Source organism: Myotis nattereri (assembly GCF_964212035.1).
Source record: "Myotis nattereri genome assembly, chromosome: 11".
Lineage (NCBI taxonomy): Eukaryota > Metazoa > Chordata > Mammalia > Chiroptera > Vespertilionidae > Myotis > Myotis nattereri.
Window position 1 is genome coordinate 30,197,561 of NC_138086.1, and position 15,836 is coordinate 30,213,396.

At 41.3% G+C, this 15,836-nt stretch overlaps 1 protein-coding gene across 1 annotated transcript in view; it reads right to left on the reverse strand.

The window, feature by feature from the left end:
- The window catches only part of KDM7A (lysine demethylase 7A), an 86,531-nt gene that overhangs the window by 25,678 nt on the left and 45,017 nt on the right, over positions 1-15,836 (reverse strand). The window contains exons 4-8 of the mRNA XM_081102476.1: positions 9,970-10,130; positions 8,136-8,277; positions 7,642-7,828; positions 6,222-6,384; positions 1,415-1,502 (exon numbers count right to left, since the gene is read on the reverse strand). Coding sequence (XP_080958602.1) covers positions 1,415-1,502; positions 6,222-6,384; positions 7,642-7,828; positions 8,136-8,277; positions 9,970-10,130 — 741 coding nt within the window. The remainder of the gene's footprint in view (positions 1-1,414; positions 1,503-6,221; positions 6,385-7,641; positions 7,829-8,135; positions 8,278-9,969; positions 10,131-15,836) is intronic.

Genomic DNA, 15,836 nt, shown 5'->3' on the forward strand with positions numbered 1-15,836 from the left:
TTTCACAAGGGTTCCACTATAATAAATAAGACAATATGTTTATAAGTCAACTCCATGTATTGAACAACCCACTCAGGTTTTCTTTAGTTTCTACCGAGCACTCAAGCTCAAGACCACACTTGGTGCTGGTCAAGGGGAGGCGCTAGGAACCACAGCTTGCCACAGCGTTCATCTTTTGTGGGAGTCCTTGCAGCCATCCATACAGCCAGGAGCGACCTTTCCTCTGGGGACAGCTCAGGCATACAGAAACAAGATTCACAGCTGGCAGTGTGGGAGCTGTCCTGACTTAAAGCTTCATGCCTGGTAAGGGCCAGTACTTCATGTAATAACTCCACAGACACGTAACATCCAGGGTCCCCACGGGCAAGTCAAGATACAAGATCACCATACTTAGGAAAGCCCAAACACATGGTTCCTACTAGGTTCTCCCAGTCCTGATGTGGTTTATCAATCAGGAGTCATTTCACTGTAAGCAGTGCTGCCTAGTAACATTCTCCTCTCATCAGGCTACCAGGGGCACAGAGTTAGCTAAAGGTCAACTTTTCACACAGAAAGGGAAAGAGCTGTTAATCCTTTCCCCATGTAACATTACAGGTGTTCTGACAGCCATCTGAACCTAGGGTTGCTTTTCCCAGCACCATAGTTACACCTGAGATTGACTGGATTTAGTTCATCTCCCTCATTGTAAAAACAGCCAAGGAGAACCCGTACATTTTTATACAATTTTGAAAGTTGGGGAGATATTTAGTCTCAAATTGAATAAATATTTTTTTAATTTTAGATTTAAAATGCATCAAGCTATCCTCCTGACAAAATTTTTTAAGACAATACTTTTGTTAAAAGTTCCTATTCTTGCCCTAGCCGATTTGGCTCAGCAGACAGAGTGTCGGATTGCTGACTGAAGGGTCCCAGGTTCGATTCCGATTAAAGCAGCGGTTCTCAACCTGTGGGTCGCGACCCCTGTGGGGGTCGAACAACCCTTTCACAGGGGTCGCCTAAGACCATCGGAAAACATATATATAATTACATATTGTTTTTGTGATTAATCACTATGCTTTAATTATGTTCAATTTGTAACAATGAAATTGGGGGTCACCACAACATGAGGAACTGTATTAAAAGGTCGCGGCATTAGGAAAGTTGAGAACCACTGGATTAAAGGCACATGCCCGGATTGCAGGCTCGATCAATGATTCTCTCTCATCATTGATCGTTTTTATCTCTCTCTCCCTCTCCATTCCTCTCCGAAATCAATAAAAATATATATTTATAAAAAGTTCCTGTTCTTAATAATTTCTCAGGGCCTATCTCCATGAGATCTCAATTACGGTAAAATATGTTGTTGAATTTAGTTTTTGAAACATCCTGTTTAAAAGAAAGGACAAAAGATCCTTTAAATACTGATGACACAAACCTGAGCTGCATGCCAATGTTAAGGTTGTGCAGAAAGTTCCCCCCAAAAGCCATACAATCCTGAGAAGTGAGCACAGCATGAATCCACCCTGAAATGGTTAAAAGTATATTAATCAGTGACTTCTCAATATTTAAAGCAAACAAATGTGATATCTACCTGTGAGATAAGAAACTCAAAATATCAACATCAATTTACTTCATACTCCAGTGCTAGAAAAGTTAATATCTATAAAAGCTATAGATTCATTCATTCACTCAAATATTTAGTGAAGGCTTATTATATACCAGCTGTGTGCTGAGTTTGAGTAAATAAATGCATTGACCTAATTAGATAAAAAAGTATGGTACAACATAGGTAAAGGCTTTTGTGGTTGTTGTTGTTTTAGTTTAAAGGAAAAACAATCCAACTTAATATTAAAGATTTTACTGTGAGACAAGTCAAATCTGGTTAGAAGGACACAGCATGATTCCATTAAGTGACCACTGAGACTGGCTGATCATTTCACTTCCCTAGTATCTGAAATGAGCACTGGGGGACGAAGCAGAGGAGGATCAGTGGAACTCAACCAGATACCTGCTAAGAAGGAAAAGGTAGATTACCCAGATTTCATTATGGAGGGTTTTGGTCCCATAAATATAAATGTTGGCAATCCAAATGATGTCTTATTTTCCTATAAAAATATTTTCAAAGAGGGAAACATTTCTGAGAGATGACACCTAGCTTTTGAAAGAAATGTCCATAGACTAAACATGGACTTCATGTAAGTATAAATAAATATATACATTTGCATGTAAAAATTAATTGTTAAAATAAGTCTCATTTTTTTTTTACATTTTTCATCTTTTAATTGCTCACTGTGCTGTGACACAGTATCAAAAAACTCCTCAAAGATTCACTTTCAAGTGGTGCCCTTTTGTGTACTCAAAGGCACAAAGCCTTGAGCTTGACCCTGAAATCACAAATTAGAAGTCTGTCAGCTACAAATCCTATAGATCAGTGGTTTTCATAAAGGCCATACTGCCTGTAGAGGGCATTTGGAAAAGTTTGGGGGCTTCTTTTGATTGTCACAATGATCAGGAGCCACCACTGTCAATTTTTGAGTGGGAGCCACGGGTGTAAAATGCAGGACAGTTCCACACAGTAAGAAACTGCCCTGCGCTACTCAGGACAGAAATTTCTGCTGTGCATTCATTTAGTACAAAATCTGCCATGAATTATCTGAGCCTAGAAACTTCAACTCCATTATATATATATAAAAAGCCAGTGAGCTTAACGCCGGAATGACTGAATGACCGGTTGCTATGACGTCCACTGCAGCCAGTGAAAGGGCCCAATCGGGGGATGGGGCCAGCCGGCCAACCTCCCACGGCCCCTTCCCCCAGCCAGCCCCACCCCTGATCGCCCTCTCCCACCCCGATTGAGAGTGGGGTGGCCGGCCAACCCCCCCCCCCATGGCCCTTCCCCCCAGCCAGCCCTGCCCCTGATGGGTCCCCACCACCCTGATCAGCCTGCAGCCCCTCCGCACCACCAGCCCCATCCCAGATTGGCCCCCCCCAACCCTGATCAGAAGCAAGGCCAGCTGGCCAACCACCTGTGGCCACTCCCCCAAGCCAGCCCGCCCCCGATGGGCCCCCACCACCCAGATCGGCCAGTGGCCCCTTCCCCCCAGTCAGCTCCACCCCCAATTGGCCCCCCCATTTTGATCAGGGACAGGGCCAGCTGGCCAACAACTCATGGCCCCTCCCCCAGGCAGCTGACCCCCAATCGGCCACTCCCCACCCCATTTAGGGTGGAGGCCAGTCGGCGCACTGCCCACAGCCCCTCCCCATGGCCAGCCCTGCCCCCAATCAGCCCCCCACCCCCAATCTGGGGCAGGGCTCGCCAGCCAATCACCCTCAGCCCTTACCCCCAGCCATTTCCTCCTCTTGACAGGCCTGGCCCCGATCCACCCCGATTGGGGCCGAGCCGGCCAGACCCCACCCCGTGCACGAATTTAGTATATATATAAAACCCTAATATGCAAATAGACCGAATGGCAGAATCGAACAACCGGTCGCTATGACATGCGCAGACCACCAGGGGGCGCGCATGGAACACGGCAGGCATTGGCAGCAGAGCGTGGAACATGGACATCAGCCACAGTGGGATGGTGGAGCAGGTGAGCGGGGGCACCAGACCAAGGCAGTGCACCGGTCGCTGTCATCGGGGCAAGCCTCTGGTGGTTACTGAAAATTCTTTGCTCCTGCACGCCACTATCCCGCCCGGTGCTCACACCTGCTGCCGGTGCCGGCCCCACTCGCACCCCTTGCTGGTGCTGGAGCCGCTGCTCGCACCCGCTGCCAGCGTCCGGTGCAAGCCCCAATTGCTCCGCGCCATCAGCAGGTGCGAGCAGCAGCTGCCAGCCCCAATCACCCCTCAGGGCTTCTCCACCCCCCCCCTGCTCCTGAGGGGTGATCGGGCAGGGGTGGTGGCAGGAGCAGTGCTGCCAGCAGAGAGGGGACCGGAGGCCATGGCAGGAGGGCCTGGGTGGGGGGCACAGAGGATGGGCCAAGACCTGCCCCTGTTCCCACTGCAGTCTCGTGGCCCACAGTTCCTTTCAAGGTGCATGAATCTGTGCACTAGGCCCCTAGTATGTGTATGTGTGTGTGTGTGTGTGTGTGTGTGTGTGTGTGTGTGTGTGTGTGTATATATACAAGGTAATTTTTGCATGGTTTTGGCATAATTTTCCAGGAATACAACTACTCTGTAATTTGAAGGAAATTGTACTTTAGTTTGTTTGGAAGTTTATCAGTTGACAACTACCTTGGGGAAAAGTGCAATGCCTACAGCAGTGGTTCTCTAAGTCAGACCAGCAGCATCACCAAAGTTATAGAAATTGAGTTGCCAATCATATACCTGAATTGGTTGTGCTGGCTTATGCATCTATTTTTTATTTTTTTATTTTTTGCCTTTTAAGGCTGCCGTGTCAGGGCAGGCACATTTTGAAATAGTATTTTATTATAAGTTGCTTTTTAATCTGTTCTTTATATTCTAGTTAGGTCATTACATCAATTTTTAATTACTGGTGTAGGAGGTTATAGCATTGATAAATTTGAATTCAAGATTTTGAAGAGGGCACAACTAAATATCTGTTATAAAAGGGAGCACTGGGAAGAAAATTTGAGGGAGGAGCTTAGCCCATTCAAATGAAAATGCTGATACTTACCTAGGTCCATAAATTCTGATAGTTTTAGGCATTTATTAATTCATTTATTTGATACAAATTTATTTATTATATATATGCACTGGAAGCAAAGCAAGAAAGCAGGGCCTTTAGTAACAAATCCCTGTGAACTCTATAGCCTTTAAGGTTACTCACGTCAGAATAACACAATTCTAAAACTCCTGGCCTGGAGAGCTCTGCGTCCCATCACATCTCAAAACGACACGCTTGGTAACGATACTTGAGCTGCAGCTAAGGTTGGTACTCAATTTCTTCCTCAGGTCCCTCAAAACATACTCCTAACTGTCCCAGAAAAAAGCCCAGTCTCACTGCTGGCTTGGCCTTCCATAGCTTTAGAGCTGACCAGTTAAAGTTAAAGGGAACTTCATCAAATTTTTTAAATTTTTTGCAAAGGACATTATCAAGAAAGTAAAAAGACAACCCACCAGAATAGGAGAAAATATTTGCAAATTATATGTTTGATAAGGGTATAGTATACAGAATACAGTATATAAAGAATACTTACAACTCAACAATAAAAAGACAATCCAACTTAAAAATGGGCAAAAAATTTCAATAAACATTTTTCCAAATAGATATTCAAATGGCCAATAAGCACAAGAAAAATGCTCAGCATCATTAATCATAAAGGAAATGCAAATCAAAATCACGGTGAGATACCACTACTTCATACCCACTAAAATGGTCAGGGCGCATGCCTGGGTTGTGGGCTCAATCCCGTGGGGAGCATGAAGGAGGCAGCCAATCAATGATTCTCTCTCATTGATACTTCTATCTTCCTCTCCCTCTCCTTTCCTTTCTGAAATCAATAAATTCATATATTTTTTTAAAGTAATGAAGTACTCATACATGCTGCAATGAGGATGAGCCTAGTAAACATTATGCTAATAAAGAAGCTAGATACAGCCCTGGTTGGTTTGGCTCAGTGGATAGAGCATTGGCCTGCAGACTGAAGGGTCCTGGATTTGATTCTGGTCAGGGGCACATGCCCAGGTTGCGGGCTCAATCCCGGTGTGGGGCGTGCAGGAAGCAGCCGATCGATGATTCTCTCTCATCATTGATGTTTGTCGCTCTCTCCCTCTCCCTTGCTCTCTGAACTCAACAAAAAAATATTTTTAAAAAAAGAAGCTAGATACAAAAGGCCACATAGTCTACATATATACATGATATGTCCAGACCAAGCAAATCCAGGGACTGAAAGTACCCTAGGGGCTTAAAGATGGGGGGAATGGAGATGTGACTGTTAACTGATATGGGGCTTCCTTTTGAGGTGATGAAATTAAAATTAGACGGTGGTAAGGTTGCACAACCTTATTAATCTAATAAAAACCACCGACTTGATTGCTTCTCAGTCTTTTGGCTAAAATCAAGTGTAAAAACCACTGACTTGTACACTTTAAAGGAGAAATATTATAGTCTGTGAACTTTATCTGAACAAAAATCAAAATGACGGAAAATGACATAAAACACCACAAAGTTGTGCAAAGCTACTTTCCAAACAGTTCAAGCAGAGTTTCTCATTAACAGCTGATTTAATGTGACTGAGTATCAACAATGGGCAGCAGGATGGAACTGAAACCTTACCTGTAGGAACAAATAAGGTATGTCCCTGCTTTACCACACATTTGTAGCATTTATCCACCTTATCTCCAAAGAACACCTCACTCTGGGTCACAGATGAACTCCAAGACTCATAGAGTGCCAAATTTTCATCTGTTGGCTTTATCAAATAAAAAATCTTCTCACCCTAAAAGGAAATACCACACAGTTATTAAAAAGAAAAAAGCCATTCTTAGGATGGCCTACCTTGATGCAATTTCCCAATACAATGACCTAAATTAAATAAGATAATTATTAGATTTTTTAGGCTCAAAAAGACATACTTCACATACCTGATCAAAAGCTATTGCCCTTAACAAGCATCTTCACAAGTGCTAAAGCTCCCCCTTCCAAATATGACAAGGAGTCAATAAAGTAGCGTTGAAGAAATAGTTACGAGAAGAAGGTAAAAAAAAGAAATCACAAACATCCTACTGATCTCATTTTCAAGGTATAGAAGTAAGTACACATTAATAATAGACCCCAGGTTACAGAGAGTCATTTCTAAAATTTTGCCCTTTCTCCTAAGATCTATAATGTAATGATTATTTTTAAAGACCTGCAAATCAACTTCCTTTAATGAACTAACCCTTGGCTTTCTCATGGAGAAGAGAAATAGGAGCTCGAGGACATAATATCATATACTATAGTATAGAGCATTGCTGATGCACAGGCATTTAATATAGACAAAGATTTGGTTCTAGATCAGCACTGCTCAACAGAATGTCCTATGATTATGGAAATGTTTTATATCTGTGCTGTCCAATACAAGTCATAAGCCACATGTGGCTACTGTGATAAGTCAGGAAAGCCATAAAATACTAATTCGTAAAATACTACTTTAAAATTCAGTTCCTCATTTGCACTAAAATTCAGTTCCTCAAGGGAGGAGCTGAATTTTCAATTATATTTAACTTTAATTATTTAAAATTTAGCCACATGTAGCTAGTAGCTACTGTGAATAGTATAGTGCCAGATAAAATAAGGTGAATATAAGCTGCCAGGAAGAATTAGTATTTCATGGACTTTCCTGACTTATCCAACTAGCTGTCTTAGCCTAATTTTAAGGTCAGAAGCAATTATTATTACTGTAATTTTGCTCCTCAGGGATTGATACAGGGATTAAGTGATAATTGATGAGGAAGAGACAAAAGGCTACTAGAGACCAACTTATAAGATAATGGCCCAAAAAAGGCAATCTAAATATAAATTAAGCACTCACAGCTCCTTTATTACTTGGGATTAAAAAAATTCATAACATTTAAAGGTAAAGTGACAGATCCTACTTAAAAAGTACAAATACTTCCCTCTTTAAAATGCCATTTTCAGCAAATAAATGCACCCCTGGAAAAATAGGACTATATATTTTTATCAATAAGAGAACAAAGAAATACCCCAATCTTACCCAGAGGACATGGTACCAAACTGAAGTTCCACCAAAGTCAATGTGGAAATCTGTGTAGCTGTCTTGAACTCCCATTAAGCAGTATTTCTGAACAAATGGCTTGGGAAAGACTGAATCATCTGGCCAATAATTTTCCACCCAGGAAAGTTTTCTGGCTATGTCAGGGACCTCCACCAATTCAGACATCCTTTAAAAAACAAACACACATACACACACACACCCACATCACGCAAATTAAAACTTCTTAAAATGTCATCGCCCATCTCAACCCAAACCAAGAGATTAACTGGAAATCAAGGTTAACAACAATACTTCTAGTTTAAACCCACTGTATTTCTAAACATTCTCTGAGGATGCCAAAGCAAAATTTACAACACTGCTATCACTGGAGCGTTTAAGAAGTCGCAATTAATCTTCTTACTAAATAAATTTAGCATTTAACTACATTTAACTAACACTCAGAAGGCTAACCCAAAATGACCAGAACTACTCACTTTGTATCTGAAAATTCAAGGCTGATCACATTTAACACTTTTGGTCTGTTAGGGTTCATGAAGTATTTAACATAATTGTGAAGTGTCATTTTGCTGTCTGCCTGCCTTGCCACATCAATGACATCTATCACTTTGTCACCACCTGCAGAGAAAAATTATAGTCTTATTATTGGGCTTAAAAGTTACATCAATAGATGCCCTAAACAAAAATATCTAGCTTAGACAAAGAGTCCTCCTATATCCTTAATTTTTAAGTCCAACTGGGACTTTTGAAAAGGAGGATGGTTTTTGAAGGAAAGAAAGTAATTAAGACAGAGATGCATAATTACTAGTAATACTGAGTATAAAAACTTGTATGTTTGCATATGCCAATGATTTCTTGTGTGCAGCTCATAATACAAAAATACATTAGACTGGTCTGTAGAAACTACCAGATGCTCTGAGTTTCATTTCTTCACGTATAAAATGAGGGGGACTGCCTTTTCCCTTTCACCTCTATAACACCTAACATTCTAAGTCTACCATTTTGAAAAACTGATTAGTCATTGGGGGACAAGTTAACTAGGACAAACAATTTCTGCTTGCCTGGTAGTCTTCTCTTCTAATACTCTGCTTCAAGAAAATATTAGCAAAAATCACTCATATTAGTGTCTGTGGAATGAGTTCTCAATTGGGATAAATTTTACAAATTTCCTGTAAAATCATGAGGTGTTGCTTGCACACCACTGCATCACCACCCTAGGAAACACAATCAGTATTACTATGTCCTACAGGACATTGTAAATATAGCAATGTTTAACCAATCTGAACTATAAAACAAATAAATGCCATTTTTTAATTTTAATGTAATTTTATATATGTTAAATACCTAGTAGACTTTATTTTATACTTAAAAGGCAAGACAATTCTGTTAAATGAAGAGCTTTACAGTACTAAAAAGTTAACTATCAAATAGTTTGAACATTTTTTCCCTATACTTACATTACACTATATTTATTTTACAGTGCTAAGTAGGCAAACAGATTTAGGTCAAACCTCAGCTTCATCCCCTAATTTATCAAATATTCAAAATCACCTGAAGTGAAGTCATGCTGTTTAATTGAATCTCCTCTCTGAAACAGTTATCACTGAGAACTGTCAAACTGAAGGCTCAATAAAAGGACAAGCTCTCAGATACATAACGTACTACAGTGGATGTGCAGTTTTGAGTCAAGTTAAATTTGAGATCTAATCCTCAAATAATACCTATCTATTGCTGATGAGGAATGAGATCTATATGTAGTCAGCTTTATCTATAAATACCATGATGAGAATAAATAAAATAACTAAAAATGTCAACAGATGAATGATTTTGCCCTTGTTTCTTATGCCTTTCTGGGCTTCAAAGTAACAAATTAGGTCCAGACATCATTAAATGGCAACATCACCAAGTCATAAATATAAAAACAGGTTTGAAAATATCTCTTCTTGCACCTGAATGCTACAGGGGCCTAAATCCAATCCAGTTCCCCACTGTCTTTTTCCCAGTATCTGTAGCTACTCCTCAGTAATAGTTTTTCCTAGAAAGTACCAGAAAATTTGACAACAAAAAAAGCAGCAGGGTGAATCTCAGGAAATAAGAATAGGCAAAATGTTTCATTCTGTTTTTTTCACAATGGTAAACCTGCTGAGAAAAAAATAGTTTTCAACATAGGTGATATTGAATTGCATCTTTCCTGATCCAGGAAACTGAACTAAATTAACCTGTTTTCATTCAATTTTTAATACTGTTAGGACAATATCATTTTTACTTTTACCATGTATTCACAAGTACTTAAAGGAATCAAGTTCGTACCTACATGACGTTCCACATCCATAACAGAAAACGTAGCTGCAGGGAGCCTGAGTCCTAGGTCATCTAACTTGGGGACCATAATAGGGACCTCAAATCCATGTTTCTCCAGATATCTCTGTGTCAGCTGGCTGCCGTGCATCTTCACAATGATCTCATCAGCACTAAGGAAATGGAAGAGTAAAATGTCATCTTTGTTAATTCAGTTTAAAAATAACTCTGGTAATGAGTTAGTTCATATACTACATTATTATCTATATCAGTGATTCTCAACCTGTTATACCTAATTCCTCTTTTTAGAACAAATGTTGTTTAAAGTAAAATTTATAATTACTTCAATATATATAACTGAAAATACATCCTATATAATAAAAGCCTAATATGCTAAGTGTCCAGTTGACTGGTCAGCTGTTCAACCAATCAAAGTGTAATATGTTAATGATATATATAAAAAAATAAATATGTTCATGATATGTTAAGGCCGCTCAACTACTCACTATGACCTGCACTGACCACCAGAGGGCAGACGCTCCGACTGGTAGGTTAGCTTGCTGCTGGGGTCCAGCCAATCGGGACTGAGCGAGACGGGCCAGACACACCCTGGAGCCCTCCCACGGACCCTTTCCAGCTGGCCAACCTCCCATGTCTCTCCCTGGCCCCAGTCGTGCACCAGTGGGGTCCCTCAGCCTGGCCTGTGCCCTCTCATAATCCCGACCCCTCAGGGGATGTCAGAGAACCTGTTTCGGCCCAATCCCACAGGCAGGCCAAGGGACCCCACTGGTGCACGAATTCGTGCACCAGGGTTCTAGTATTATATAAAATGCCTTAAGTATAACAAGAGAAAAAAATAGTTCATAATAAAAAATGTATTTCAGTATGTAAATGTTTACATAAGCCACAGTAGAAAAGATAATAGAATAATAGGACGCAGATTCCAAAATGGTGGTGGAGTAAGTGAAAGCTACACTGACACTCTCCCAGGACCAAACTGGAAATATGACTAAAATACAGAAAAACCACTCTGAAAAACCAACTGAAGACTAGCTGGAGAGAACCCTAATAACCAAAGATGGAAAGTGGAAACCTCATAGAGACTGGTAGGCAGTGCAGAGGCACAAAAGGGCTGCCCGGGCTCCCACAGAGAGCAACTGAAGTTCTGAAGGGATATCTCAGAGCTGTGAGGGGGTTCCCACTGCGAACTCTGGGGTCTTTTTTTAAGATATTAATTCATTTCAGAGAGGAAGGGAGAGGGAGCAAGAGATAGAAATATCAATGATAAGAGAGAACCATTGATTGGCTGCCTACTGCACACCCCTTACTACAGGTGGAGCCCTCAACCTGGCATGTGCCCTTGACCACAATCGAACCCAGGACCCCTCCAGTCCGCAGGCCAACACTCTATCCACTGAGCCAAACCGGCTAGGGCAGAATTCTGGGGTTTTAAACTCCAAGCTGGGCTCCCCAGCCCAGAGAACCAGAACTGAGAAAGGTGCCCACAGAACATCTGTCTGTGAAAAGCAGCAGGGTTGCTGTCTGCCAGCAAGAGAATGCTGGAAATGCAGGCACCCTCTTAAAGGGACAATGCACAAAATTTTCTGTGTAGCCACTCACTTTGGGCTCCAACAGAGGGAAGATAGAGTGGACTGGAGCAGTGTGAGCAGAAGCCAGGATTGAGGGCTCTAGGGTTGGAGATCAGAGGGCAGCCACCCCGGTTTCCTGTCCTGAGTCATTTCCTTGCGCTGCTGAGGACATATTTCTCTGGCTGTGGACCTTTGCTATCCAGGAGGTTTTTGCCTGGGTGGAAGGCAGTTACCCTACCCTGCTGGAGACCTCTTGCCCCACCCTGTGGTCAACAGCCTAAGGCTAATAACTTTGAGTGTCAATGGGACTGCAAGCAGGAAGAGTCCCTGGAGGCTTTGAGTCTTTGCCTGATCTAATCCCAGGCCAGGGGCTAGGAAAAGCATATCCTGGTAAACATTTTGGTTCTCTCCAAAGACACCCAGCCCCAGCAGAGGAAGCCACAAGCTATGGACTGCTGATAGCTCCAAACAGAGTACTCAGGGCCAATCACAAACAGTGTCTAGCATTGTCCTGCACTAGAGACTGGGAGTAGTAGCAGATCTACCTAATACAGAGAAACAAACCTAGACAAGTAGCCAAAATGGGGAGATAAAAAACAAGCCCCAAATGAAACTCCAAGCTCGGCTCCCAGAACTGAGAAAGGTGTGTCTGGCTGTGGGCCTTGAATTATCACAAGATAATTCTCCAGGAGAAGAATTAAATGAAATGGAGATAAGAAATTCATCAGACATAAAGTTCAGAATAATGATGACAAAGATGTTCAACAGCATGAGAAAAGATAGTAACTATGAAGAATGACATAGCACTAATAAAGAACACAGTGGAAGGAACACACAGCAGATCAGGGGAAGCCGAGGATTGGACCAGTGAATTAGAAGATAGGTTAGAAAAAAATTACTCAATCAGAGAATCAAAAAGAAAGAAAAAAACAATTTAAAAAACAGGAAAACAACTTAAGGGAGCTATGGTAAAACATGAAACTTAACAATCTATACTAATAAAAGGGTAATACGCTAATTAGACCAGACATCTTCCAGACGTCCTTCCGGACAAAGCCACGGTGGCAGGGGCCAAGGCAGAGGCGGTTAGGGGTGATCAGGCCAGCAGGGGGGAGCAGTTAGGGGGCGATCAGGCCAGCAGGGGAGGGCAGTTAGGGAGTGATCAGGCCGGCAGGGGAGCAGTTGGGGCATCAGGCCGGTTGGCAGAGGTGGTTAGGGGTGATTAGGCAGGCAGGCAGGTGAGCGGTTAGAAGCCAGCAGTCCCAGATTGCGAGATGGATGTCCGACTGCCAGTTTAGGCCCTAAACCGCAGGGATCGGGCCTAAACCAGTAGTCAGACATCCCCCGAGGGGTTCTGGATTGGAGAGGGTACAGGCCAGGCTGAGGGACACCCTCCCCCCCCCACATGAATTTCATGCACCAGGACTCTAGTATTTGCATAATAGGTGTGCCAGAAGAGGCAGAAAGTGAGCAAGGGACAGAGAATGTGTTTGAAGAAATAACAGCAGGAAAGTTCCTTAACCTGGTGAAGAAAAAAGTCACACAAGTTCAGGAGGCATAGAGAGTCCCAAGCAAAAAGAACCCAAACAGGCCCACACCCAGACATATCATAGTTAAAATGCCAAAAATTAAAGACAAAGAGAAAAACTTAAAAGCAGCAAGAGAAAAGCAATATGTTACCTACAAAGTAGCTCCCATAAGGCTGTCAACTCATTTCTCATCAGAAACTCTACAGGCCTGAAGGGAATGACATGAAGTATTCAAGGTAATGAAAATCAAGAAACCAAGATTACTATATCCAGCAAGGCTATCATTCAAAATAGATGGTGAAATAAAGAGCTTTACAGAAAAAAAAGGCTAAAGGAGTTTATCAGAACCAAACCAGCACTGCAAGAAATGCTAATGGGACTGCTATAATGAGAAGAAATAGAGAGAAACATAGGCATAAATAACTAAAATGGCAATAAATTAATACCTATCAATAACCTTAAATGTTATTATTAAGTGCTCCAATTGGAAGATATAGGATAGCTGAACGGATACAAAAACATGAACCAATTATATGCTGTCTACCAGGACCCACCTCAGAACAAAAGACTCACACAGGATGAGAGTAAAGAGATGGAAAAAAATTTCCATGCAAATGGAAATGAAAAAAAAAAAAAAGCTGGGGTACCAATACTCATATCTGACAAAACAGACTTCAAAATGAAGATCATCACAAGAGACAATAAAAGTCATTATATAATACTAAAGGGATCAATCCAACAAGAGGATATAACCCTGCAAACATATATGCATCCAATATAGGAGCACCTAAATATACAAAAAAATCTTCTAGAGGACTTTAAGGGAGAGATCAACAATAATACAGTCATAGTAGAGGACTTTTAACACCACACTGACTTCACTGGATAGATCTTCCAGACAAAAAATTAACAAGGAAACAAGAGACTCTAAATGACACAATGGATCAGACTGGTTTAACTGACATCTATGAAACAGTTCACCCCAAAGCTACAGCACATACATTCTTCTCAAGTGTGCATGGGTAATTCTCAAAGACAGGCCACATGTTAGGACACAAAACAAGTATCTACAAGTTCAAGAAGACTGAAATCATATTAAGCATCTTCTCAGGTCACAGTGGAATAAAATTAGAAATCAACTACAGTAAAAACATTCAAACACATGGAGGCTAAATAGCATGTTATTAAACAATGAATGGGTTACCAACAAGATTAAGAAAGAAATCAAAAACTTCCTGGAAACAACTGAAAATGAACACACAACAACCCCAAATCTATGGGACACAGCTAAAGCAGTCCTGAGAGGGAAGTTCATAGCACTACAGGCCTACCTCAAAAAAAAAAAAAAAAAAAAAAAAAAAAAAAAAAAAAAACAAGAAAAATTAATAATAAACTATTTAGCCCTACAACTTAAAGAAGTAGAAACAGAAAAACAAGAAAAGTCCAGAGTAAGTAGACGGAAGGAAATAATAATCAGAGCAGAAATAAACAACAGAGGCTAAAAAAACAATACAAAAATATCAATGAAACCAAGAGCTGGTTCTTTGAAAAGATAAACAAGATTAATGAACCATTAGCCAGGCTCATCAAGAAACAAAGAGGATCCAAATAAATAAAATCAGAAACAAAAGTGGAGAAGTAACCATTGACACCACAGAAATACAAAGGATTGTAAGGAGTTACTATGAACAACTATTTGCCAACAAGCTGGACGAAGTGGATGAAATGGACGAATTCCTAAAAATATACAATCTCCCAAAACTGAATCAGGAAGAATAAGAAAATCAGAATAGGCCAATGGCAACTGATGAAACAGAAGCAGTAATCAAAAAACTCCCAGCAAACAAAAGCCTTGGTCCAGATGGCTTCACAGGGGAGTTTTACCGAACACATAAAGAAGAACTAACATCTATACTCCTCAAACTATTCCAGAAAATCCAAGAGAAAGGAACACTTCCAAGCTCGTTTTATGAGGCTAGCATTATCCTAATTCCAAAACCAGATAAAGATATTACAAAGAAAGAGAACAATAGGCCAATATTCCTGATGAACATAAGTGCTAAAATCCTCAAGAAAATATTAGCAAATTAGGTCCAGCAATATATTTAAAAGATCATACACCATGACCAAGTGGATTTATTCCAGGGATGCAAGGTTGGTACAATATTCACAAACCAATAAACATGATATATCACATAAACTGTGATTATAAGTAGTAAATTATGTATAAGACAAAAAACACATAATTATCAATAGATGCAGAGAAAGTATTGGACAAAATCCAATATCCATTTTTGATGAAAAGTCTCAGCGAAGGGGAATAAAGGGATCATATCTCAACATAATAAAGGCCATACATGATAAACTTACAGCCAACATCATACTCAATGGGCAAAAACTAAAACCATTTCCCCTAAGAGCAGGTACAAGACAGGATGTCTGCTTTCACCACTCTTATTCAACACTAGAGGCCCAGTGCATGAAATTCGTGCATGGGGGGTGGGTCTCTCAGCCTGACCTGTACCCTCTCCAATTTGGGAGCCCTCTCCAATCCTGGAGCCCTGATGACTTAGGCCCACTCCCCGTGGTTCTCTGCTCTCTGCAGGGCCTGGCTGCTCCACGCCCACTGCGCAGAGGCTCTCCACAACCCAGAGGCCCCCCCACAGCCAGGGCGGGATGCACCTGCTGCCCAGAGGCCCTCTGCGGCCCGGGTGGAACACTTGCCTCATCGCTGCGGCAACAAAGCAAGCATTCCACCAGG